General features: G+C 40.0%; 5 protein-coding genes across 5 annotated transcripts; 3 read left to right on the forward strand and 2 right to left on the reverse strand.

The window, feature by feature from the left end:
* Window positions 1–308: 308 nt before the first annotated feature.
* LOC113287873 (COBRA-like protein 10) lies at window positions 309–3,012 on the forward strand. Its single transcript, XM_026536740.1, has 2 exons — window positions 309–1,138; window positions 1,483–3,012. The coding sequence occupies exons 1-2, from the start codon at window positions 559–561 to the stop codon at window positions 2,895–2,897; spliced, it is 1,995 nt and encodes a 664-aa protein (XP_026392525.1). The 5' UTR covers window positions 309–558; the 3' UTR covers window positions 2,898–3,012.
* Window positions 3,013–3,275: 263 nt separating this feature from the next.
* LOC113287875 lies at window positions 3,276–4,335 on the forward strand. Its single transcript, XM_026536741.1, has one exon. The coding sequence runs from the start codon at window positions 3,589–3,591 to the stop codon at window positions 4,144–4,146; it is 558 nt and encodes a 185-aa protein (XP_026392526.1). The 5' UTR covers window positions 3,276–3,588; the 3' UTR covers window positions 4,147–4,335.
* Window positions 4,336–4,812: 477 nt separating this feature from the next.
* Window positions 4,813–5,968, forward strand: LOC113287877 (early nodulin-like protein 3). The gene is made up of 2 exons (XM_026536743.1): window positions 4,813–5,133; window positions 5,267–5,968. The coding sequence occupies exons 1-2, from the start codon at window positions 4,893–4,895 to the stop codon at window positions 5,767–5,769; spliced, it is 744 nt and encodes a 247-aa protein (XP_026392528.1). The 5' UTR covers window positions 4,813–4,892; the 3' UTR covers window positions 5,770–5,968.
* Window positions 5,969–6,423: 455 nt separating this feature from the next.
* On the reverse strand, window positions 6,424–11,481 carry LOC113287876 (protein disulfide isomerase-like 5-4). The gene is made up of 15 exons (XM_026536742.1): window positions 11,441–11,481; window positions 10,409–10,499; window positions 10,104–10,198; window positions 9,728–9,785; window positions 9,237–9,421; window positions 9,086–9,143; window positions 8,696–8,736; window positions 8,505–8,579; window positions 8,361–8,417; window positions 7,989–8,055; window positions 7,718–7,864; window positions 7,350–7,574; window positions 6,953–7,114; window positions 6,788–6,865; window positions 6,424–6,705 (listed from the first exon to the last, which is right to left on the reverse strand). Exons 1-15 carry the CDS (start codon window positions 11,479–11,481, stop codon window positions 6,628–6,630), a joined length of 1,458 nt encoding a protein of 485 aa, XP_026392527.1. The 3' UTR covers window positions 6,424–6,627.
* Window positions 11,482–12,068: 587 nt separating this feature from the next.
* On the reverse strand, window positions 12,069–13,956 carry LOC113290888. Its single transcript, XM_026540476.1, has 3 exons — window positions 13,029–13,956; window positions 12,650–12,771; window positions 12,069–12,515 (listed from the first exon to the last, which is right to left on the reverse strand). Exons 1-3 carry the CDS (start codon window positions 13,954–13,956, stop codon window positions 12,069–12,071), a joined length of 1,497 nt encoding a protein of 498 aa, XP_026396261.1.
* Between the last annotated feature and the right edge of the window lie 9,493 nt (window positions 13,957–23,449).

The following is a 23,449-nucleotide window of genomic DNA, read 5'->3' on the forward strand; positions in this document are numbered from 1 at the left end:
TGGTGATACGACATTGATCACATTGGTCCTACGGTTTCCCAATAGATTAGGATACACAAATTATTACAAGAAGTGTGGTGTCAACTGTGAAATTTTGAATAATGTAATTTATTTGGAAAAGGCAATTGTTGAACTGGAATTCAGTTAAGGGCAACATGGTTCATAACCGAATTACAAAAAAAATTCCACTTAAAACACCTTGGCTCTCCAAATTTGTTGGTAATTTAGAGGAGGAGAATGAATCTGACCAAGTCTTCTCTAAATTTAACAATTTCTTCAAACAATCTCAAATGGAATTCTGCTTTGTTCTTCTCCACTTCCCAATCACCCACTCTGTTGCCGTGTTTTGTTACGCGGCCACAGCCACGGGTGTTCATTAGTTGGAGAAAGAAAACCAATTTACAGTGTCATCAAGACCCTACCTCTTTAGCTCTTCTTCACAAATCTCCAGCCATCTTCATCATCATCTCCATTAAAACTTCGAAACCCTCTAGAAAAGAAAAAGCAAGAAAGAAAAAAGAACCTTCAATGTCTGAAACTTAAAAAAAAAAATCAACAATGAGAGCCAAAAACTTAATGGGATGGCAAGCCTTGTTTATTGTCGTGCTTCTATCAGTCATATATCATTTCACCTTAACCGAAGGGCAGGATTATGATTTTGATGCTGATAAGAAAAAAGCCGCAGCTCCACCGCCTGAAGAAAACAACTGTAATGGGATCTTTCTATCATATGTTTTCATTTCAAGAGAGAAAGAATTTCCTCATCTTAAGAATGCCACGGCACAAGCTTGGGCATTTAAATCTGTTGCGACAATATTGAATGCAGGAGAGAAAGATCTCAAGGCATGGAAAATGTACATAGGGTTTCAACATAAAGAGATTTTAGTTTCAGCGGGTGGAGCAGTGATAATGGATGGTGATGATTTACCAGCTTTTGTTGGGAATGGGACGTACTTATCTGGTTATCCTCAGGCAGACTTAAAAACAGCGATTGAAACAGCAGGAGATTTAACCCAAATTCAGGCAGAGATTCAGCTGGAAGGAACACAGTTTGGACTAAAACCTCCAGCTGTTCCAATGCCTAAAACAATTCGTTTGGTTAACGATGGATTTAAGTGTCCTGCAGCAACCCGCAAAGGTCAGTACAATTTGCACATTCATTTGATTTATATTATCTTATTAGGTTAATAAAAGATAATTAATCTCTAACGAAACGGCATATACACGCATAAGGAAGGGGAAAAAAACAAATAAAAACATATATGCATATCCAAATGCTTCGTCACTATTCAAAAGGGAGAGACAGAATATCAAATTTGGTTCCCATACAAATAAGCATCCGAGAAAGAGCTAGAGCAACTTGATTTGAAAGATCAAAGAAGTGCTAAGTTTTTTGATTTGTTATGTTTATACTTCTGCCTGGTCTCTATGGACTTGGTGAAGGCAGCTAATTAAGCTTGTTCTTGGATTTTGCTTTCGCAGGAAGCTCAATGTATGTATGTTGTGTTACGGACCCGAAATTTAAAGCCAACATCACGAAAACAAAGTACATGCCTCGTCAGAACGGCGATCTTACAATAGTTTATGATGTTCTTCAAGCTTTTGAAGGGAATTATCTTGCTCAAGTTACAATGGATAACAATCACCCACTTGGAAGACTTGATCATTGGAACTTAACATGGGAATGGATGAATGGTGAATTCATATATTCAATGAGAGGAGCCTATACCCATAAAAGAGACTACTCGGAATGTATTTACGGTCCTGCTGGAAAATACTACAAAGATATGGATTTCACTCCTGTTATGAACTGCGAGAAGAAACCTGTCATAGCCGACCTCCCTCCGGATAGAAAAGATGACGAGAAAGTTGGGAAATTACCTTACTGTTGCAAAAATGGCACTCTGGTACCAACCACCATGGATCCAAGCAAAGCAAGAGCAATATTCCAGTTACAAGTTTTTAAGACACCACCTAACATGAACCGCACTGCCTTTTTCCCTCCTCAAAAATGGAAAATCAATGGTGTTCTTAATCCAGATTATAAATGTGCACCTCCAATTAGGGTAATGCCAACAGAATTTCCAGATACGACTGGTCTTGCTGCATATTCTACAGCGGTAGCCAGTTGGCAAGTTGTCTGCAACATTACCCGGCCAAAGGAAAAAGCTTCAAGGTGTTGTGTTTCTTTCTCAGCCTTCTATAATGACTCTGTCATTCCTTGCAATACTTGTGCTTGTGGTTGTAAAGACACAGATACTTGCAATCAGAATGCTTCTCCGTTACTTCTTCCTCCAGAGGCTCTTCTTGTTCCTTTCATTAACCGTGAAGAAAAAGCAAAAGCGTGGGCAAAGATGAAGCACCGCACTTCACCCAAAGTGTTACCTTGTGGCGATAACTGTGGTGTTAGCATGAACTGGCACATAAACTCTGATTATAGAAAAGGATGGACGGCTAGAGTCACTCTATTCAATTGGGAAGATATCAACTTTGAAGATTGGTTTGCTGCAATTGAAATGAAAGTAGCCTATCCTGGTTATGAGAATATTTACTCATTCAATGCAACGAAGCTTCCGCAAGTTAAAAACACCATCTTCTTCCAAGGGTTAGAAGGTTTGGCTTACTTAATGGGAGAGGTAAATGGAACAAACCCACTAACTGATCCACGAGTGCCCGGTAAGCAACAATCAGTGATCTCATTTCGAAAGAAGCACACACCAGGAATAAACATAGTGAAAGGAGATGGGTTCCCATCAAAGGTGTATTTCAACGGTGAAGAATGTTCACTTCCTAAAGTTTTCCCCACGGGAGCTGCTCACAAATCTCATATTAATCTTCTTCCCGTAATTTTCCTCACTATTATCACTTTTGTGCTGATGACGGATCATTTAAGCTGATGATGATGATGATGATGATGATCATTTCAGGACATTTATTATTACTTTGATGACTACGACTTTTGGCTCTGCCCATATGGTTTCAATTTTATTTGCAAACTTAGATTACTCCTCATGACTTTGTAGGGATAATAGCTTTTGCACTTATATTTTTATAGTTTGGATACAAGTTCATACTTCATACCACCTGACAAATCTTAACTTCATTTTAATGGATAGTTTTGTTTTATATTCAGAAATTGCAGACAATCTTGTCTTTTAAGGCTTTGTGGGTAGAGAGGATGGCCATAACCAAGTTCCAGAGGTGCATATGTTTTGCAACGGCTTGTTAAGAAATATCTCCACCAAGGGATGTTTTTTTTAGCCTTTCTTCCACTTGCTAGGTTCATAAATTGGTCTTGTATATTGACATCTATGTCTTGGGAAGTCAGCCCATATTCAGAATGGTTGCCGTCCAGAAACTGACTTTTATGCTCAACAGTAATCCAAATGCCCATCAAACTAACTCAAACACATTGATTTCTTCTCCCTCAGAGTCAAAAAAAAATTGTTTCGGAAGAACGATCTTATTCCAATCCTATAGATTCGGTTTACTACCATAAGAAACAGTTCTGATAAAAAAAAATAGCGCAGCCAGTCGACTATCACCTTAAGTACTATACTTTCATCAGTGCAAAGTACAAGGATTATCATGAGGAAAGGCTTCAAAATATGCTGTGGTCTAAGTTTACTTTTGGTGATAATTGTTTTGGTTGTTCTTATTATCGTTTTCTTTACTGTTTTGAAGCCTAAACAACCAGAAGTGTTTGCTCATCCGGCCCACCTCACTCACATAAAGGTTGGATTTTTTCCTGCCTTTGAACTTAACGCGACATTAGCTCTTATAGTTACGATTAACAATCGCAATTATGGTAGTTTCAAGTATAACAATGGTACAGCCTATGTCTACTACCGTGGAATCGAAATAGCTGAAACAGCAATTGATGCAGATAATATTCCTGCGCGTTCAAAACACAATATTAGTACGAACGTTGATGTTACCGCCGACAAAATGGTATTTGTTCCAAGTTTTTGGGACGATGTTGGTGCTGGATTGTTTAACTTCTCATCATCAACGACCTTGCACGGAAAAGCTAGCTTGTTAAAGATATTCAAGATAAAAGCAGTTGCTGAAACCAATTGCAATATATCTATCTTATTCCTACAACAGAGAATTGATTCAAATTGTTATTCCAAATTCAAGTTATGATTACTAGATACTACCACATGAGTATGTGCTCGCTTGTCTATGTGGTAGACATCCAGTGCTGCGCTATACCAGCAGAAGATTCATTTGTGTTTTACTTACAAATAAAGAACTGAGCTTTCCTGTTTGTTCCCTCGGTTTGAAGCAAATTTGATTAAAATAATTAAATTAACAAAATGCACTGATCATTACTGTTCTTAGATCATTCTGAAAGAACGTGTACTAATTATTCCAAACCTGAAACAAAAAAAAGTTCTCTTCCTAGAAATTTATCATAACTAACTAGAAATAGATAGCTTCAAAAATAATTTTACTCAAAACTTATCACTTAAGCTAAGTCAATATCCAATTTTGAAAAAATAAAAAATAAAATTATGTTATCATACTGTACCATTTCATCCGAAAGAAAATGAATATGGGGTTATGTAACCTAAGACAAAAGAGAAAAGATATTCTGAATATGATGAAGGAAAGTATATTAGCATTATCAAAGAAAAGTTAAGAAAGGGATCAAAAAGTAGAGGCAAACAGAAGAATTACAATGCAGAACAACTAAGCTGTTTCTTTTATGCTTTGGACTAGAAGTTAAGGAAAGAAGAATAACAGAAAGACGCAAAAGCTTGATAAGTATGCTTCATTCTAAAAGTTGATGAATAGAATGCCTACAAAAGCAATAGCTCATCATCACTTTCATTAAAACCTGACTGCTTATTCCTCTATCTCTATCTCTCTCTTTAGCCCTGTTTGCAATGGCCAAACCCTTTTCAAGATCACTAGAGCTTCAAAGAAATAATGTTACGAAGAACTTAATGCAAGGTTTAATAGTATTTAGTGTTGTTTTGTTGGTAATGGTTCAAAATTCAGCTGTGGGTGCAATTGAGTTCAAGGTTGGAGGAGAAAAGGGATGGAGTTTGCCAAGTGAGAATCCTAAGGCACTTACTTACAACCAATGGGCAGAGATGAATCGGTTTCAAGTTGGAGATTCTTTATGTAAGTTAACCCAAACTAGCATTGGTGGTTTCAGTGTTCTCTTGGTTTAATAATGCATGAATCGAATTTATAGTTCAGACGAAAATGCCTTCAATTCATATTCTGATTCCATTACTCTCTGTTTTTGTTGTAGTATTTGTTTACCAGCCAGATAATGATTTGGTGATGCATGTAAACAATGTGGACTACACAAATTGCAATACAGCGACACCCATTGTAACTTACAGTGATGGAAACTCTGTGTTTACGTTCAACCAGTCTGGACCTTTTCATTTCATAAGTGGGATTAGAGAGAACTGCCTCAAGAATGAAAAATTGATTGTCGTAGTCATGTCTGATAGAAGCGGTGACCATTCTTCGAACTCGAACCAGACAATCTCAGATTCTCCTTCTCCTGCACCTTCAGATAGTTCTACTTCCCCTCCTCCTCCTGGCGAAATTGAAATCGTTCCAGCTCCTGATGGAATGGAGTCTCCTTCTTCGCCACCAACAGACTCAATTGTTATTAGCCCTACTTCAGCTCCTCCAGGACTAGAATCTCCTCGGTATTCTTCATCTCCATCTCCAGTTAAGTTTGCCAGCTTCATAGTTTCGGTTGGAGCTTTTGTTGGTTTCTCGGTTCTCCTAGACTTGTAAGTGACCAAGTTCATGCATTTGCTCACACCATTTCTCCTTTTGCTTAATGCTTCTTTCTATTCATTTGGTGCGCCTTCCTATCCACTTAATTGCATTTGTTTGTAAAATTCGAGAATCAAGCATTATGAGCTCTACTTACAAGATGTTGTATCCTAATATAAATGCTCAGGCTATTCATTAAGAACTTTGTATGTAAAAATTGTCTGCAAAAATATAGCCCTGGCTACTTGTCCGTTGTGCTAGTTCGACATTGTTTTATCAATCACCAAATAATGTAAAAATTTATCTTCTTCCCTAAACCATTGCTGGGATGAAAGTAAAACTGCAGTATTTTTCTACCATACTCGAAGCCAAGAACATGGCAAGATAGTCAGATATGACATTAGGAAGGTATTCTAGTTATCTTGCCTGTTAATATACAAGTTTCTTAAAATATTGGTGCCAGTCCTTCGTGATTAACAAGATGAACACATTAGGCACGCCAATATGTAAACATAGGTTTAATGGAGGTCTCCCAAATCACACCATGTAACCCGGAAGGACTTAATGGTCACCCAGTCACATGGTTGAGATTGGATCAACCTACTTGAGCACTGAAAACTCGGAGGGTTTCAGAGCCTGATGCTGTTGCTTCTTTGTCAAATGATTCCTACGTTTCGAATTTGAAGACTTCTAAATCATTTACTATACTACCAACTGAGCATATATTACAGTTAATACTTGTTCTGCTTTAGTGGTTCATCTCCTATAAGGAAATGGAATACTGCATTTCCTTAGAAAAATCTCCAGACTTTATAAGGTCCGGTAGAAAAAACGAATTAAGGTTTTTATTGTCGCAGTAAAAGTTATCATATTCTATCAAAAATTCTTGCCTAACTCAACTTTCTTCACCAATCTCATCGTGGTATGCAACATAGAGTCCAATATCCCGGCAACCTGAAAATCCAAGGAAAAGTACTCAAGACTCACAAATTCATAAACAGATATATGCAGGAACAAGAGAGAGAATATGTCTAACCGTGAAAACACCCCCAATAATAGCGCAGCCGTTTGTTATGAAGTGAGAAAATGACTTTGAGTTTTCTGTTATTAAGACCTGATATAATAAGAAAAGAATATATGAGATTGGGTGAGAAGACAAAATGCAATTCAATGGCTTCCACAGATTAGATGCTCAACAAACCTGCATAGGAGACAACTCGAAGTGGAATTTTGCAACAGGGATGTGTCTATTCTGTGCTAGACTACTGTGGGCAGTGTACTCATATTCCTCAACTAATTTGTGTTCCCAGGAAGTTCTTCTGGATATAACTTCTGTCTTTACTACTTGAAGGTAATGCTCAATCTGCAAATTCATGTCACAGAAAGCGTTAAAATTACTTCGAATGGAGTACTATTTTCTCTAACTTAGAATCTGGAGGCTTCGGAAACCTTTCAATGGAAATCGGCTTTGTCAATACTGAGTCAATTACAATGCTACAAGTTTATTTAAGTTCTTACATGTCAATAACAGCTTCTTCTTTTTTCCTTAAAGAGGACAGATAACAGCAAAAAGGGAAAAGATAGTCGCACTAACTTACAGTAACATTTGCATCTCCATCACCTTGGTGAGTAATGTATTGTCGACCATTTAATCGGTTAATGTTTCGACCAAGATAAGGTGACAACCGCTTGAACTCAGACATCAATCTTGGAGTGATCTTCTTACCAAATGAAAGATTGTAGATGACATGCGACATGTTCATTTGAGAAGCATCAAAGGAGTGAGATCCTGAACGGGCTGATATGACAAGATTACCTGGGACCTGCAAATTAGCAACGCAATCACTAACCTTAAAGTACAACATATTTCAACTAGGATACAACTGCTACTAGATTACGAAATTACTCGACGGGAAATTAAGTGTTTCTTCTATTCATATCAACTACACTAGTATCACAGACCTACCTTCTTAACCCGTATAAAACCCTCTACTCTACAACCTCCGGCTGTAGGGGCTGGCCTTTTCATAGAGGCTGTTGCATTCTCAGATTTGTCCTCTAATGCAAGCTTACGGGCCTCCAAATGGATAGGAGCGACCAAAGCTTCCATTGCCTGCAAAAAAATCCAAATCAAGCACTACCAACTAGGGGTTTTCTTTTTAATCTGAAGAGATTATTATAAGCCATAGTTTGAACTTTTCTGCCGGATAACAATGACCAACATCATGTAAGCATACCTGGACTAGACTCTCCGTATCGCGCTCTCCATAGTAAGATTCGTGATCGTGGTGTCCATGCTCATCTCTATCTCATTACAGAAATGCATCAAGAGCGTGTTAATCTCATAAGTCATTTCAAAGCTTATGAACAAAGCCTACAACATCATGTTTTAATTCTACCCATAACAAAAAGAAGAAGCATTCTTGAAAGTGAGAATTCTGATTAGGAGATGACTTGCTCCCTGTTACTTTTGTGGTTGGTACAAACAGATGTGTTTACTTTCCAAAGAAAGAGAATGATGTCATAGCCTTCGCAACGACCTAAATTTCCACAACTACACGAGGTCTCAATCTCTTATTCATGTAAAGACTAATAGTACCGCAATTTACCTTATATCACTTCCTTTACGAAAAATTCGAACAGATGGATACCCCTGGATATGATTCCTATACAGCCATCAAAAAAATTATGTTAAAGAGTAGTTCAATTAAAAACCAAGCAGTCAGATATGAAACACTCGACTTGGAGAATACCTCCGGCATAAATCACCTTCTTCAGTGCAATCAACACTCGCCAAGAGAATACGTCCGTCCAAGTCTGCATCATATCTGAAAACATAGGAAACACACACAATAAATTAAAAGAGAAATCCACCAAATACAGCAAGGGTAATGCATTTTTTGTAATGGAGACGATGACTATTTACAAAATAGAGGCTACGCACCTCTCTTTTATTATTTTAGCTGTCTTCTCCCATGAGGGTTTCTGAAATGAAGAACTAAAAATGAGGGAGGAGAATAACAGACATCGTTCTAGCATGTAAGCAGTAAAGATTTAATAAGATTTTCCACCCAATGAAGTAATGAGTTATTTAACCGAGTAATTTTCTATCAAGTAAAGACTTAAAAAGAGCTTCCAATCAAAAATGAACTAAGTTAATTATGGACCAAATTATCGGAATCGCAATTGAGCAAATGAGCAAAAATCATAAGAAAAGTCCGAATCAATGGAAGCACAAGGTGATTATTAGCAAGGCTGTATTGCATCATCAAACAAATTCAGGATCGAAGTGAACAAAGGTTATTGAAGTAGTACTATGAGAAGAAATACTTACCAAGCGATTACTCCAGTAGCACCAGGGAGCATAAAAGTTGACAACCAAAATCGGATATCTGTAAACAAGAAATAAATATTTGAGTGACGGATAGAACTACCCAAACAGAAATAAATCTGAAAATGTGTCAAATAAGTTGGCACCAACTTACTGATGTGTATATCTGTCAAAAGTTGCGGAAGTTAGTGCAACAGAGCCTTCACCATATTCTCCATCAGCTTCATCTCCATGCTTAGTAACAGTTGGGATAGGTCCTGGGTGAAACTCGGAACCAGTAGGATTTAAGTTGGGATCTATTGAGAACTTTCTGATTGTTTTTGTTATATTCAATCTGTTCTGCAAACAAAATCACTTAGACTCAGGTTTCTTTTCAGAAACATAATGCATTAAGAATAGCAAATGAGGTAAGAAAGCATAGGACAAATGCAATTGGAGATAGTCAAAGAACTGATGGATATAACAAGAGCTTTGGTTTCTAAACCTTATATAAGTCTTTCAATTGAATAAATAAGGAGCTCACAAACTAGAAAAATACAAAACAGATAAATGTTTTCTAGACCTGTTGACCAGAATTACAATTACTAGACTTACTAGCCTTGCCGAATAAACAAATAACGAAAAAGGCTGAGGTAAGAGACTTACTGTGCCTAACACGTCACTCACGTCAACTGAAGCAAATTCACATGAGAGTGCTGGGAAACTACAAGAAGAAATTGACAAACTAAAAGTGGGAGAACAGAAACAGCAAGAAAATAAGAATAAAGAATAGTTGTAGAATATGCCGAGCATAAACATAAAGAAAATTTATGAGTGTGAATCAAGTGTCATTATGTCAGACATACAATTCCATGGTTCAAAACTTATCATTTATGCAAGTTAGCTAGTGAAAAAATCCAATTTGTACAGGATATTAGCCAGTAACAAAAGAAAACATTAACTTTAGCTCAAAAGTGAAAAGAACATGTAAAGACCCCGAATACTAGAAAACACTCAAAATCTAAAAATGAGCCCTACATACCTCATATTTAATTCAATTCGCAAAAATTCCCCATCTGAACTGTTATCAACAACAACAGAGGTAGACGTATTCACTGTCATATAATCACTCAGTTCCTGGAAAATGAAAATCATGGAACATTTATTCAGCAAATATACTGGTCATGAGAACCAGAAGTCACCAACTGTACAAGAAAAGAGAATAAACGTAATTCTATAAATGTAACTAACGAAGAAAGGGGATGAATACCAACATCAAGAAAATATATAGACAGAAATGAGTAAAACTTAATATAATAAAACCTACATGTCAAGTGCAAAACCTACCATTCCAAATAACAACATCATGGACAGGGCAGCCATGATAGATAAGCCTGCACCAGATAGCGACGCCTCGGTTAAATCTCTGGGAATTTTCCTGTGAAAGGAAAAAGAAAGGAAAAATAGAAAGAAAAAAAATCAGATACCAATACTACATTCCAGATAAAAAAATAAAAACACAGTACCATATAAAAAGTAAAAACATAATACTTAACAAATAATATATTGTGTAAGAAAAATCTGTACTGGTAGTGGCCTCATGCAGATGAACTGATATTTCGTTAGGATGATCTCCTGGCTATGTAGATTATTCTTACATCACACCAAAACACTTAACCCATGAAGCTCTTGTTGAACCTCTATGCCTTTTCATACAGCTTAGTGTACATTTAGGTAGTTAAAACCAGATGTCATGCGCACAGTTATTAGAGCTATGGGTCTCCAACAAGTAAGGTTTGCAGTATCTTACTGAAGAATTAAGACAGATGCATAAAGAGAATTCTCAGATTGACCAGTTACTGAAGTCCTATGTATTGTGTGGTAGAACTAACCTTGGTCAGGTTCAAGGTTCTTAACATTGTATTTAGCTACTATAAGTGTTATCACAGAGCAGCTCATCAATCAAATCCTACTCTTAATTTCTGGCACAATGCCAATTAAACCGACCTAATTAGCCAGCATTTCGGGATAATGAGGGAGACTTACTAGAGAAACTAGAATCAGAATACCAATTATTACATATTACCCAAATGACAAACACAATATCTGGTTAAGTTTCATAACTTAGTTCTGTTACGTTGAAAGTTGAAACCCTAAGTCCTCACTAAGGACTTAGAATACTAAAGAAATTTCCATGTTTCATGATATAATTGTAACAGTCATCAATGTCAAATATATTCAAAATTAACTGAAAAAACATGACATTACCAGATACAAAACTAACAGCCAGACAAAAATACAATACCAACCAAAATTCAAAGTTCTAAAAGATAAAATCATAGCAGATATGAACTAATAAAAAAAGTGGAGGGATCTAACCTGTAGAAATCAACAGATTTGATCTTACTACTGGACAACATTTTGACAGATCCAAACAGGAACAATCAAAATGTTTTGCTGAAGTTAAGCCCTAGAAATGTGATCAGCGCAAAACAAGATCAAACTTATTAGACAAAGAGAAATGAGATTTCTCTTTTATTATGGTTGCTAGGGTATCATCACAGGAACGAAATGAATCTAGATATGTGTGGTTTTGTCACGAATCTCGAATCGTTTTTTCCGTTAATTGTGGTCATTAATATCAGATCGGTGTTTATTACGATATATATTACCATCGTATCCACATATTACTACCGCAGTACCAATGTAGTCGATCTCGGATTCCGGTTTGTCTCGGTCCCGAGCGAGACACTGGTACAACGTTGTCTCGGTGAGATTCCGTTTCCAAATCTCGGTGTAATCTCGGTTCCAACTTTTATATATATAATTTCTACATATATTATGATATAATGAAATACGATCAATCCAACAAAAAAAAACACAAAAATGGAAACAATTCAAACTTAACTAATTAATCCAGAACATATCTAAAATGTTACTTAAAAGAGAAATTAGTACAACTTCAGTTCATGGTCTAAAATGTTACTTAAACAACAACATTACAGTGCTAATCAACATAATTTGAATAATCATAGATATCATCATCTTGAGTAACTCCGTCATTCTCAGCAACAACGAGTAGCCCTTTTTCAGTGTCCAACATCAATTCATCGGTATCATATCCATCATACTCCGAGTCGGTTGGAAAAGTAGACTTGCTTCGAGAACTAGAAGCACCTCCACTACCAACTGTCTCACGTTCTTCACCCACTGTCTCTTGCAAATCATTGAAACTTACATTATCACCTAGCACATCCAAGTCATTCAAATTTCGTAAGTCCAACCATTCATCATTGTCATCACGCTCCTCCAGGAAAATAGGATCATTTGCTTTATCATCGTCGTTATATTGTTGGATTTCTATATAACGACGCTGCAATTTCTTATTATATTGGATAAAGACACTATCATTCAACTTCTGTTGTTTTATGCGATTTCGTTTTTTCGAGTGCAACTGAAATACAAAAGATAGTTGTCATAAGAACATAGGGGTCTGCAAGCATGTTATGTTTCCTAGTTCAATCATATCTCCAGTTGTTATGCATATTCAGAATATTACAAATCATTGCAAAAGATTAGAATACTTACATTTTGAAATGTGCTCCAGATTCGCTCACATGGGGAAGCAGAACAAGTAAGACTCAATACTCTGATTGCAAATTTTTGCAGGTTAGGCACATCGATTCCTCCAAATGTAATCCACCAATCATCTGTTATAAATACAAAGAAAATAGTTATAAAAGATATGTAACAGAAATGTAATTTAACTTTAAACTCACAGAACAAATAAGCTTACGAGGTTGATCCTTGGTTCTTCTTCTTTTGCAAGATGGACTTCCCAAGATCCCAACAGCATCAGCATACTTTCTCAATTCACTTGTAGCTTGATCAAGCTAATCTTCATTGGGTATAAGCCTTTTCATTGTTGTATGAAGTCCCCTTTTGATTTCTATGTACTTTTCATTACTATCCATTTCATAAGTTTCAATATTGTAGAATATGGATGGATTCAAATAATATGCAGCACAATGTAGAGCATGATTGAAGTTTTTCTTCCATCTTTTCTCAAAGCAAGCATTAATTACAGCCCAAGTATCATAATCTTCGCTAAAATTCTTCTCTAATTGATCCCTTGCTATTCTCATTACATCATAAAAACAAGGCATCGTAGGTTTGCGCTCGATATCCACTAGTCTTACAACCTTAACTAAAGGCTTCAACACACTACAAGAGTAATCAACATCTTCCCAAAATGTACTACTTGTAACAATTTTAAGTGCATTAATTCCAACATTTTCTTTTACAAATCTACTTTTTGCCCACCTATCATTCACAAACATCATTTGTAAAGGATTTTTATACTTTTGAAGACTTTCTAGTGTGTAATACTGAGTTGCAAATCTAGTCTTTGTAGACCTATGTAAGTCTCCACCTGTCATCTTCCTCATCAAGAACAATACTTTAAAATGAGCATAAATGTATGTAACAAGTCTTTTACCTAGAATGACGGATGTCTTGATTCGTGTAAGCTTGTCACCAAGTTCTTCTAGCATCAACTGGACACAATGAGCACCACAAGGAGTCCAAAATAGATTTGGGTATTCAAGCATTAAATCCTTCCCAGCCTTTTTAAAGTTTGAACCATTATCGGTAATGAACTGAACCACATTTTCTTTCCCAACATCATTAATTACCTCCTTTACAAGCTCACGTATGAAATCAACATCATTGGTTCTATCTGACGCGTCCACAGACTTCAAGAAAACTGACCCTTTCGGACAATTCACCAAGAAGTTGATAAGATGTCGCTTTTTCCCATCTGTCCAACCATCGGACATAATAGAACATCCATACCTCTTCCAATGTACCCTAAATGTATCAACAAACTTCTTCATTTCAGATCGGTGTTTATTACGATATTTCCGGTGTTTATGGTTGCTAGGGTATCATCACAGGAACGAAATGAATCTAGATATGTGTGGTTTTTTCACGAATATCGAATCGTTTTTTCCGTTAATTGTGGTCATTAATATCAGATCGGTGTTTATTACGATATATATTACCATCGTATCCACATATTACTACCGCAGTACCATGTTTATCACTACCCTTTACGGGTTTTGTACTAAACCCCGTTTTCCTTACGTTATACTCACAAGTTAAAGGACCTATGAAACTTTGAACTCTTATAATACTCGAAAGTTAGCTCTAATATTGAGGGTTTGAACCAACGTTTGAAAAACGGTTTACGGCTCAGGTCACGGTCATTGGGTTGTGACCGTTACAATGCGTTTTGACGGGTGTGAATGTATTTCGGGCGAAAAATGTGTTATTTAGGGGGGGAAATGTGTTTTTATATGTTATTTTAAAATAACGAGCGTTATAACGGTTAAAGAAAAACAAAATTATGATCTAAAATTCTTATCTAACGGTTATAACGTGCGTGAAAACAGTTATAACGGGTCTAATAACGTTGTTACAACGTTTTCAATATACTGTTACTCTTTTATTTTTAAAGTTTTAATTGTAATCTTTAATTTAAAAAATAAAGAATTGTAAGAAAATATTTTTATAATCTTTTTTCTAGAAAACACGGTTATAACAAGCATGAAAACGAGAAAATTGGTAAAAAAAAAACTCGCGTTAAAATGTTGTTTAAAAGCATAAAACAATTATAGTTTCATATCGTGGGCATTTATTAATTAGTAGTACATAAATCATACAAAGCTAGCGGTTGGCAACCTAGGAACAAGTTGGGCACCAACCCCTCTTTGGATAGCAATGCCTAACATATGGAAAATAAAACTACCAAAACCACTACTAGTGTCATTATTAACAAGACAGTTCTTAAGACGTTTAAAGAAACATAAAGTATCTTCACCGAGTTCCCCCAAAGTAGAGAAAGCCAGGACTCCCAGACCATAACCAAGTGAAGTACACTTGTCTAAATATTTAGCACGCTTTTTTGAAACCGCCTTAGAAATAGCTTTCCCTGGGAAAAAAGAACGTATACCATCACCAGTAAAGGGCGAGACCCCAGTGACATCCACACAAACATCTTGACCGTTTTCCCAGTTGAGAACAAGAATATCGGCAGGCCTCAAGTCTTTATCCTCATCCGAAAGAATACCAAGAGAAACTTCCTTGCGAGCAGGTACACTAGCTTTGTAACAAATATCAACAACAATATCACGGACAAGATCATGTTGAAACTTACTTCCAACATCTTTAGCACAATGAAGCGCATGGTCACCAAAGATATCCATAGATTTGTTACAACTAGTGCATAAGACATTCTCAACAAATAGTGGGATACCAAAACGAGAACAAAGTACGGCCCAGAACTGTCTAGGCCCGATACACTGATTAAGCCCATTGATTGGTACAGCTAATAAATAATCCTGAGCGTGCTTGATACGGTTACACTGCCACAAAATAGAATCTCTTGCAGACATAGAGAATTAGTCTGGGATTTGCTTCTTAACAGCATCAAAATAAGTGACCGCCAGGGAGTGCATGGAAGGGGGGCAGTATCATCGACACGGTAAGAAGGAGGTAATCCACATACCTGGATAAAGTTCTGAAGAGCCAACTGATAAGCAGAGCCTTTGTTTGTTGAGAATAAACTACCCAGAATTGCTTTCTGTACTGAAGCAGTCTGATTCTGAGAGGCAAGGAAACAGTAGGTATGAGTGTCCACCATGGTGTAGATGCTAAGGCCACCATCTTTGATAGGCAAAGTATCCAATCTCTGTTGTAAATGACCAAACCCAGCACCATCTCTAGTGTAAGAGTCGCAAATACTTAAGTAGATGATCGTCAAAAAGATCAGTGGCAGGTTGCAAGGCTGCTGGATTGGTAGTACGCAATGCAAAATATAAACGAGACACACCAGTGCAATTGCGAAGTAATAACATTTCACTCTGAGGGTCCCTGAGTTTTTTGATTGCATCCATCAGTTGAACAGTCTTATTCACCCTGGTCAACATCATATCACTAATGAAGTTCGGATCCAAACTCACAGGTCCGCCCAAAAGCTTAACGTCATTAGAAGGCCTACCAATGTCAGAGGGGAATACACCATCAAGTGTACTTCTGGGATCAAGAGATGGCCAAAAGACTTCGGTTTTTCGAACATTAAGGTGTAACCCCCTGCTAGGTCCTTCAGCTTCTATTATACTCAAGGCCTTGGCCACCTCCATAGTATCCCCAATAATGGTACCGTCATCAAGGTACCAAGCGTGTAAATCAAGTGTGCAGTTGTTGATGGTGGTTTTTAGCTTAGGGTCAAAATCGTAAAACTGTACATCTGACATGACGTCACTATGACCATAGCACATTTATTGAATCAATCATCATGCCTACGTAAGAATTACAGGGGTACCCTTTTTTTTTACATGGGTCATGTTCCACGGAAAAACCCTTAACACTGACTGACATCATCTATGCTAAACCCTAATTCTCATGCTACCGCGCCAAGGCATGCCAGCCGCACCACTGTGCCAATGGCAGACCATGCCAGCCACGTCACCGCGCCAAGGCATGCCAACCATGCCATCCAAACCACTGTGCCAATGGCATACCATGCCATCCACATCTCCGCGCCAAGGCATGCCAACCATGCCAGTTGCGCCAATGGCATGTCATGCCAGCCGCACCTCCGCGCCAAGGCATGCCAACCATGCCAGCCGCACCTCCGCTCCAAGGCATGCCAACCATGCCAGCCGCACCACATGTGCCAACGGCATGTCAACCACCTTGCTGCGCCATACCATGCCGGCCTTCCCTATGCGGCTACCAAAACGAAGGCGTGCGATGATCAACGAACACCCTTCCATCTTAGATACAAATCATAGACGTCCAAGGTCGCCAAACAACGCATGGTAACCTTTGGCCCAAACCCTAGTTTTGTCCACGCCAAACCGCGCCAAGGCATGCCATGCCACATGTGCCAATGACATGCCAACCACCTTGCCGCGCCATACCATGCCGGCCTTCCCTATGCGGCTACCAAAACGAAGGCGTGCTATGATAAACGGCCACCCTTCTACCTTAGATGCAAATCATAGCCGTCCAAGGTCGCCAAACAACGCATGGTAACCTTTGGCGCAAACCCTAGTTTTGGCGACGCCAAACCGCGCCAAGGCATGTCATGCCACATGTGCCAATGGCATGCCAACCACCTTGCCGCGCCATACCATGCCGACCTTCCCTATGCGGCTACCAAAATGAATGCGTGCGATGATCAACGGTCACCCTTACATCTTAGATGCAAATCTTAGCCGTCCAAGGTCACCAAACAACGTATGGTAACCTTTGGCCGAATGCCAAAACCCTAGTTTGGCCACACCTAAACCACGCCAAGGCATGCCGACCATGCCACATATGCCAATGGAATGCCGCGGCATCCACCTTTCCGCGCCTAACCCATGCCATGCCGGCCTTCCCTTCACGGCTGCCAAAACGAAGGCGTGCAACAAACAACGGCCACCCTTCCATCTTAGATGCAAATCTCAGCAGTCCAAGGTCACCAACCAACGCATGGTAACCTTTGACCCAACGCCAAAACCCTATTTTGTCCGCGCCTAAACCACGCCAAGGCATGCCGACCATGCCACATGTGCCAATGGCATGCCGCGCCATCCACCTTGCCGCGCCTAAGCCATGCCATGCCGGCCTTCCCTTCACGGATACCAAAATGAAGTCGTGCGATGATCAACGACCACCCTTCCATCTTACATGCAAATCTTAGCCGTCCAAGGTCCAACCAACGCATGTTAACCTTTGGACCAACGCCAAAACCCTGGTTTGGTCGCGCCTAAACCACGCCAAGGCATGCCGACCATGCCACATGTGCCAATGGCATGCCGCGCCATCCACCTTTCCGCACCTAAGCCATGCCATGCTGGTATTCCCTTCACGGCTGCCAAAACGAAGGCGTGTGACAATCAACGGCCACCCTTCCGTCTTAGATGCAAATCTTAGCCGTCCAAGGTCACCAACCAACACATGGTAACCTTTGGCCAAATGCCAAAACCCTAGTTTTAGTCACGCCCAAGCCGCGCCAAGGCATGCCGACAATGCCACATGTGCCAATGGCATGCCAGCCACCTTGCCACGCCATACCATGCCGGCCTTCCCTATGTGGTTACCAAAACAAAGGCTTGCGACTATCAACAGACATCCTTCCATCTAAGATGCAAATCTTAGCCGTCCAGGGTCGCCAACCAACGTATGGTAACCTTTGGCCCAACACCAAAACCTTTGTTTTGGCCACGCCCAAACCTCGCTAAGGCATTCCAGCCATGCCACATGTGCCAATGGCATGCCAACCACCTTGTCGCGCCATACCATGCCGGCCTTCCCTATGCGGCTACCAAAACAAAGGCTTGCGAAGATCAACGACCACTTTTCCATCTAAGATGCAGATCTTAGCCGTCCAAGGTTACCAGCTAACGCATGGCAACCTTTGGCCCGATGCCAATCCCTAGTTTGATCGCGCCCAAACAAAGCCAAAACCCTAACTTTTGGCCGCGCCTAAACTAGGCCATATTAAAGCCGTACCGGCCATACTTTCATGCCACTGGCTACCAAACGAAGGGTTGCAATAATCAACGGCTACCCTCCCTCTCAAGATGCAAAATCTCGACCGTCGAAGGTCACCACCGAGCCGTCAAGTCTCCCAAGCTCAATTTGCCGAAGAACAACATGCTGCATGTTTTCCACGAAAACACTCGAGACATCAACACATGTCACAAACTGGGGGATGCTCATTGGGTATTGGTTTGGCGGTTTACAGCGTACGGCGTACACTAGGCCCGTTATAAGACATTGTCATAAGGATGAGGCGGTTAGTAAATACATGGAGTAATGGTGAAACGCTTTCTTTTATGGAACATCAATTCCAGGCGTTACCGGTTACCACCTCCTCCCATTTACTCATCTGTTTTCCATTTCTTACGAGACCAGAGTACGTTTCACTTCGATTTTTATAAATAGGTCTTACCTATTTCCACCGAACAACAAGTTCAGTTCAGGAGGTTACAACACTCATAAAATATTTGCTAGCTTTCCATCTGTTAGCTTCCCACTTTCTGATACAAGTCGTGAAACAACTACTCTTCCAGAATCAACTATTCTGGTCTCAACACTCTCTTCGCTTCCCTCCCCAAAACCAACCCTTCTCCTTCACTTTGTGACTGAAGCAAGTCTGGAACGGCCATTTCTTGGTTTAGGCCGGATTTGTACATATTGATCTTTCGAATCTAAAGTACTCCCTTGCAGTACATTGTTTAGGGTTTAAACTCGTTTCTCACCCACACACCCGAAATTACCAAAATCAGCAGAAATTGTTTCCACCCTCAAATAATTGGCGACTATAGTGGGAGGTTGATCTTTCGGTCACAATGTCAATTTTTAATCCTAGATCTCATACCTCGACCCAGACATCAGGACAGTAAAATCAAACGATACGTTCAGGAATCGACGACTCAGCTACTAGGCGGCTCGATTACCAGTCGTGACACGACAAGGGACGACTGGGGACTTCCGAGGGGTTAGAATCAAATGATCCTCCCATGGATCGGCAACACGACAAGGAATGACTGGGGACTTTTCACAGTCACGGCGATGTTTCCCACAAAACTCGGTCTTACATCCGGGAGATTCCTTTTTCACAAGAAGATCCAAAAACCGAGTAAGTCTTGCCTAGACAAAATAAGTGGTTTACTACTTCAGGTTTTCACGGGAATTGTGAAACCAATAGCCATGTTATGTTTCATTTCATGCTCTCTGTCGACAAGCAATGCTCATGATTCAGTGACTTTCCTGGGATGTTTGCACCATTCACAAGCGTAACCAAAAAGTATCGTTATTCTAAAAACAGTTCGTTCCTAATAATAATCCAAAACCCTCAAGGTAACATTTGTCTATCAAACCAAAAATCCAGGAAATCAAAACCGTAAACTAGGCGTTTCATTTTCCTTTCAAAAAAAAAAAACTAAAATAAGAAGTTCAGAAGACAGAAATGCGTTCAAGGAAAGTTTTTCAACAATGGCTTGCTCTTCTTGGCAAAAGCCTCTTTCGTGCTTTGGAGAGCCGCCCTCTTCAACTTCAGCTTCCTGGACAACTTTTCGAATTCCACTTCCTGCTTCTTCCCTATATCCGCAGAAGGATCTTCGACTGTTTCGGCCAATAACTTTTCAACCTTCAACGAACCAAGGAACATTGAACTCGAAGTTTAGACACGTGTCACGATGGAACCTCCAGCTCGAGACTACATCCTCAAAAAAAGTATTATCAGTCACATTGCACATGTCGTCAATCGAAGACAAAGCTTCCTCCACACGCTTAACCAACGCAAATTGACTAGTAATTTTCTTGGTCGTGGCGATATGCCCGTAGCTTTCCTATATCCTGGTGTATAGCTTCGCGTGTTTGGCTAGCACGATAAATCCCCCGATCAACACATGATCCGGATGAGGAACCAGATATGGAGGGTTGAAAGTGGCGCCCGCGACTGCATCAGCAACCGACAAGGGATTCCTAACGACAATTGCTCCTGCGGCCACTGGAGTACTCTCTATTGTCTGAGTCACAACGACGTTTTCATCTCGATCAACATCCATTTCAAGGTCGCCCGATGCGGCTGTCACAATTGGAGACAAATCTGTATCTACGCAAGTCTCCGTCTCAGGGCCATCTTCAGAAACGGCTTCCCCCTATGATATCACGGATTAGATATTTTCTAAAGAGAAAGGAAGAGAGGAAAGAAGAAAAAACATGCGGGAGAGTTACTGATTCGCTTTCAGACCGACTAGAGAAAGATTCAACACTGCTGTCGGAAGAAATACTCTCACCATCACTGGACTCTAAACTTCCATCCTTCTCGGGTTCCCCATCACCATGGATAGGCTCAGCACCGCCACCCTCCGTCTCGAGAAACGATGTCTTCTGACTACTTGCAAGTTTGGTAAAGGTGTTCACGCTGCTGAGATCCTGGGAAAGATACAAAGACGGATATTCAGAAGAAAAAAAAACAAGGATATACACGATCCAACTAAAATCAAGAGGAAAAGCATATGTACCCGCATATTAGACGAATTGAAAGTCAGTAGGGATGTCGAATCTGACTGGGAACCGTCTGCACAGCTTTTAGACCTTCTCTCCTTCACTTGGGGACTATCTACATTCGGGTTAACGGATTTTCGCTTGGTCGAAGAAGGATCCCTCAGCAGTGGGTGCTCCGCTAAAACCGCAAGAGAAGGCTTACCGCGACGGTTTTCTACCACATCATTCACGAATCCATGGATAGCAAGAAACTCATCCTGCCAAAATATGTTATATTTGGAGGTTGTTGATGGATTTCGTTCCGTGAGCGGAAAAGGGAGACTTTTACCCGATACAAGAACACTAGCATCGAGAACAGTTGGCAACGAGTCTTCTGGAACAACCGGCTGACGAACGAGTGGGACCCCTTGGTCAAAACCCATATGCCGAGCCTCCGTATCGATATTGTAAGAAACTTCTTTGCAAGATCCTCGAAAGAAAGACGGCACATGATCGGGCGTGCAGCTTTGCATGAACACCATCTCTCTAACACTCATATCCTCTTTATCAGAAGACAAAGACATGCTCGGAGCAGGAGCAAAGGTATTGATCTGAGTTATGGATGCATGCACCGGAGCCCATGGACGGAAATTGACCGTTTGCGAGTTTTCAAGGAATCCAACCAGGTTCGAACCAATCTTTGGGCGCCTATTCGACCAGCGCAGTATCCTAGAACCTCCCCAAGACTCGGGAAGTACGGCCAACGGTTTTGGAGCATACCTTTCGAAATGCTCCCACAGCCACGCTTGGAGAAAGGCGGCATGAATATACGAATCCACTTTCATGTATCCATTTGAAGTGCACATGTCCGCGAACAGATGATCCAAGTGTGTGTACAGAGAACCAAGAAACAATCCGCCAATAGGGAGAACAACACCTTTTTCCAATTTTATGGCAAACTTGATAAGTTCCTGTCTTATCTCCTTCTTACCAGAGTCGTCATCGAAAATATCTCTGGGTAACCAAAGAGCCAATAACGCTGCGACGTGAAGTGTACTATTTTTCTGATTTGGCTCCAACTCATCAGGAAACCATTGAGACACCCACCAGCCATAGAAGCACCTCGTCTCGTTTTATTTCCGAACGAATCCTTTTGATTTCGTAACCAGAGCGGCGCGCATTTCTTCTTCATCTGCAGATAACTTGACATCGAGGTTTCCTATTACGAGAATGTTTAGCAAGACAACCACGCTCTCTAAAGAGATAGTCATTTCACCCCACCTGCATATGGCCGTGTGAGTGTCCGGACACCATCTGGAAATAAAATCAACCAAGCCTGGAATATCTTTCCTAATTTGAAGCACTGCGGAAGCCGCGACAGCATCAATAATATGCGCCTTGGTCAAACTGGCTTTTACACATTCCTGGCTCATCATGAATCACATCCATTTCTCAAAGGGACACAACGAACTCACATAGATTTTAAAGTCAATGGGAGAAGCAGAATACTCTTTCCTCTAAAGACAAAACCTTATTACACCTCCAGGCCGAACTGACCGGGCCTCTCCTTCACTTTCTGGACCAGTCAGAAGAATCGACACATACTTGGGATGATTTTTCCTGATTTTGGAGGATATTGTAAAGAACTCATCGTCTATGTTTGGCTTGGAATTGCCAATATCTTTCGGTACGGCAGAACTTTTCTCAAATGACATCCTAACGAAATTCTCTCATGCTACTTTCACCTTCGAAATAACTACAATGGAATAATACGAAGAGAAATTATTACGGAAAGTGCATGGAAATTATTTTATCAGACATAGGAAATCCATCCTGGACACAAACCAATTTGTTTCAAAGTCATAATGCGCATGAGCAATGAAATGGGGACTGACAGACCCTGCATCACCACCTCATGCCAAGCCCGTACCCTGGAGCAGGAAATTTGCGCCCGGACGAGGAGGCGCGCCCCACCATGGAAACAATACACACATCCACACCAGGAAAAGGGAGGAAACCCTAGGAGCTAGGTTTTCACGGGAAGGGAATGACAGTTACTAGCTCATGCATGCCTACTTTGCACAGTAATTGAGGCGACCAACATTACTAGTGTATTCACGCCTAAATGTTACTACAAGTTCACGCAAAGCATATTTACGTATATGATTCATACCAACACAAAAGAACAATATTTTTACAAGTTCATGAAAAGGTACGCCTACAGCTAGGGTTTGCACTAACATAAGAAAACAAGAAAAACAAGTTAAAGAGGAAGTGTTGGAAGACATACCTGGGATTCGCTCGTCCGCTTTACTGTTACCACACGACCAGAATAAAAAA

Source organism: Papaver somniferum, chromosome 6 (genome assembly GCF_003573695.1).
Source record: "Papaver somniferum cultivar HN1 chromosome 6, ASM357369v1, whole genome shotgun sequence".
In the NCBI taxonomy this organism is placed as follows: Eukaryota; Viridiplantae; Streptophyta; class Magnoliopsida; order Ranunculales; family Papaveraceae; genus Papaver; species Papaver somniferum.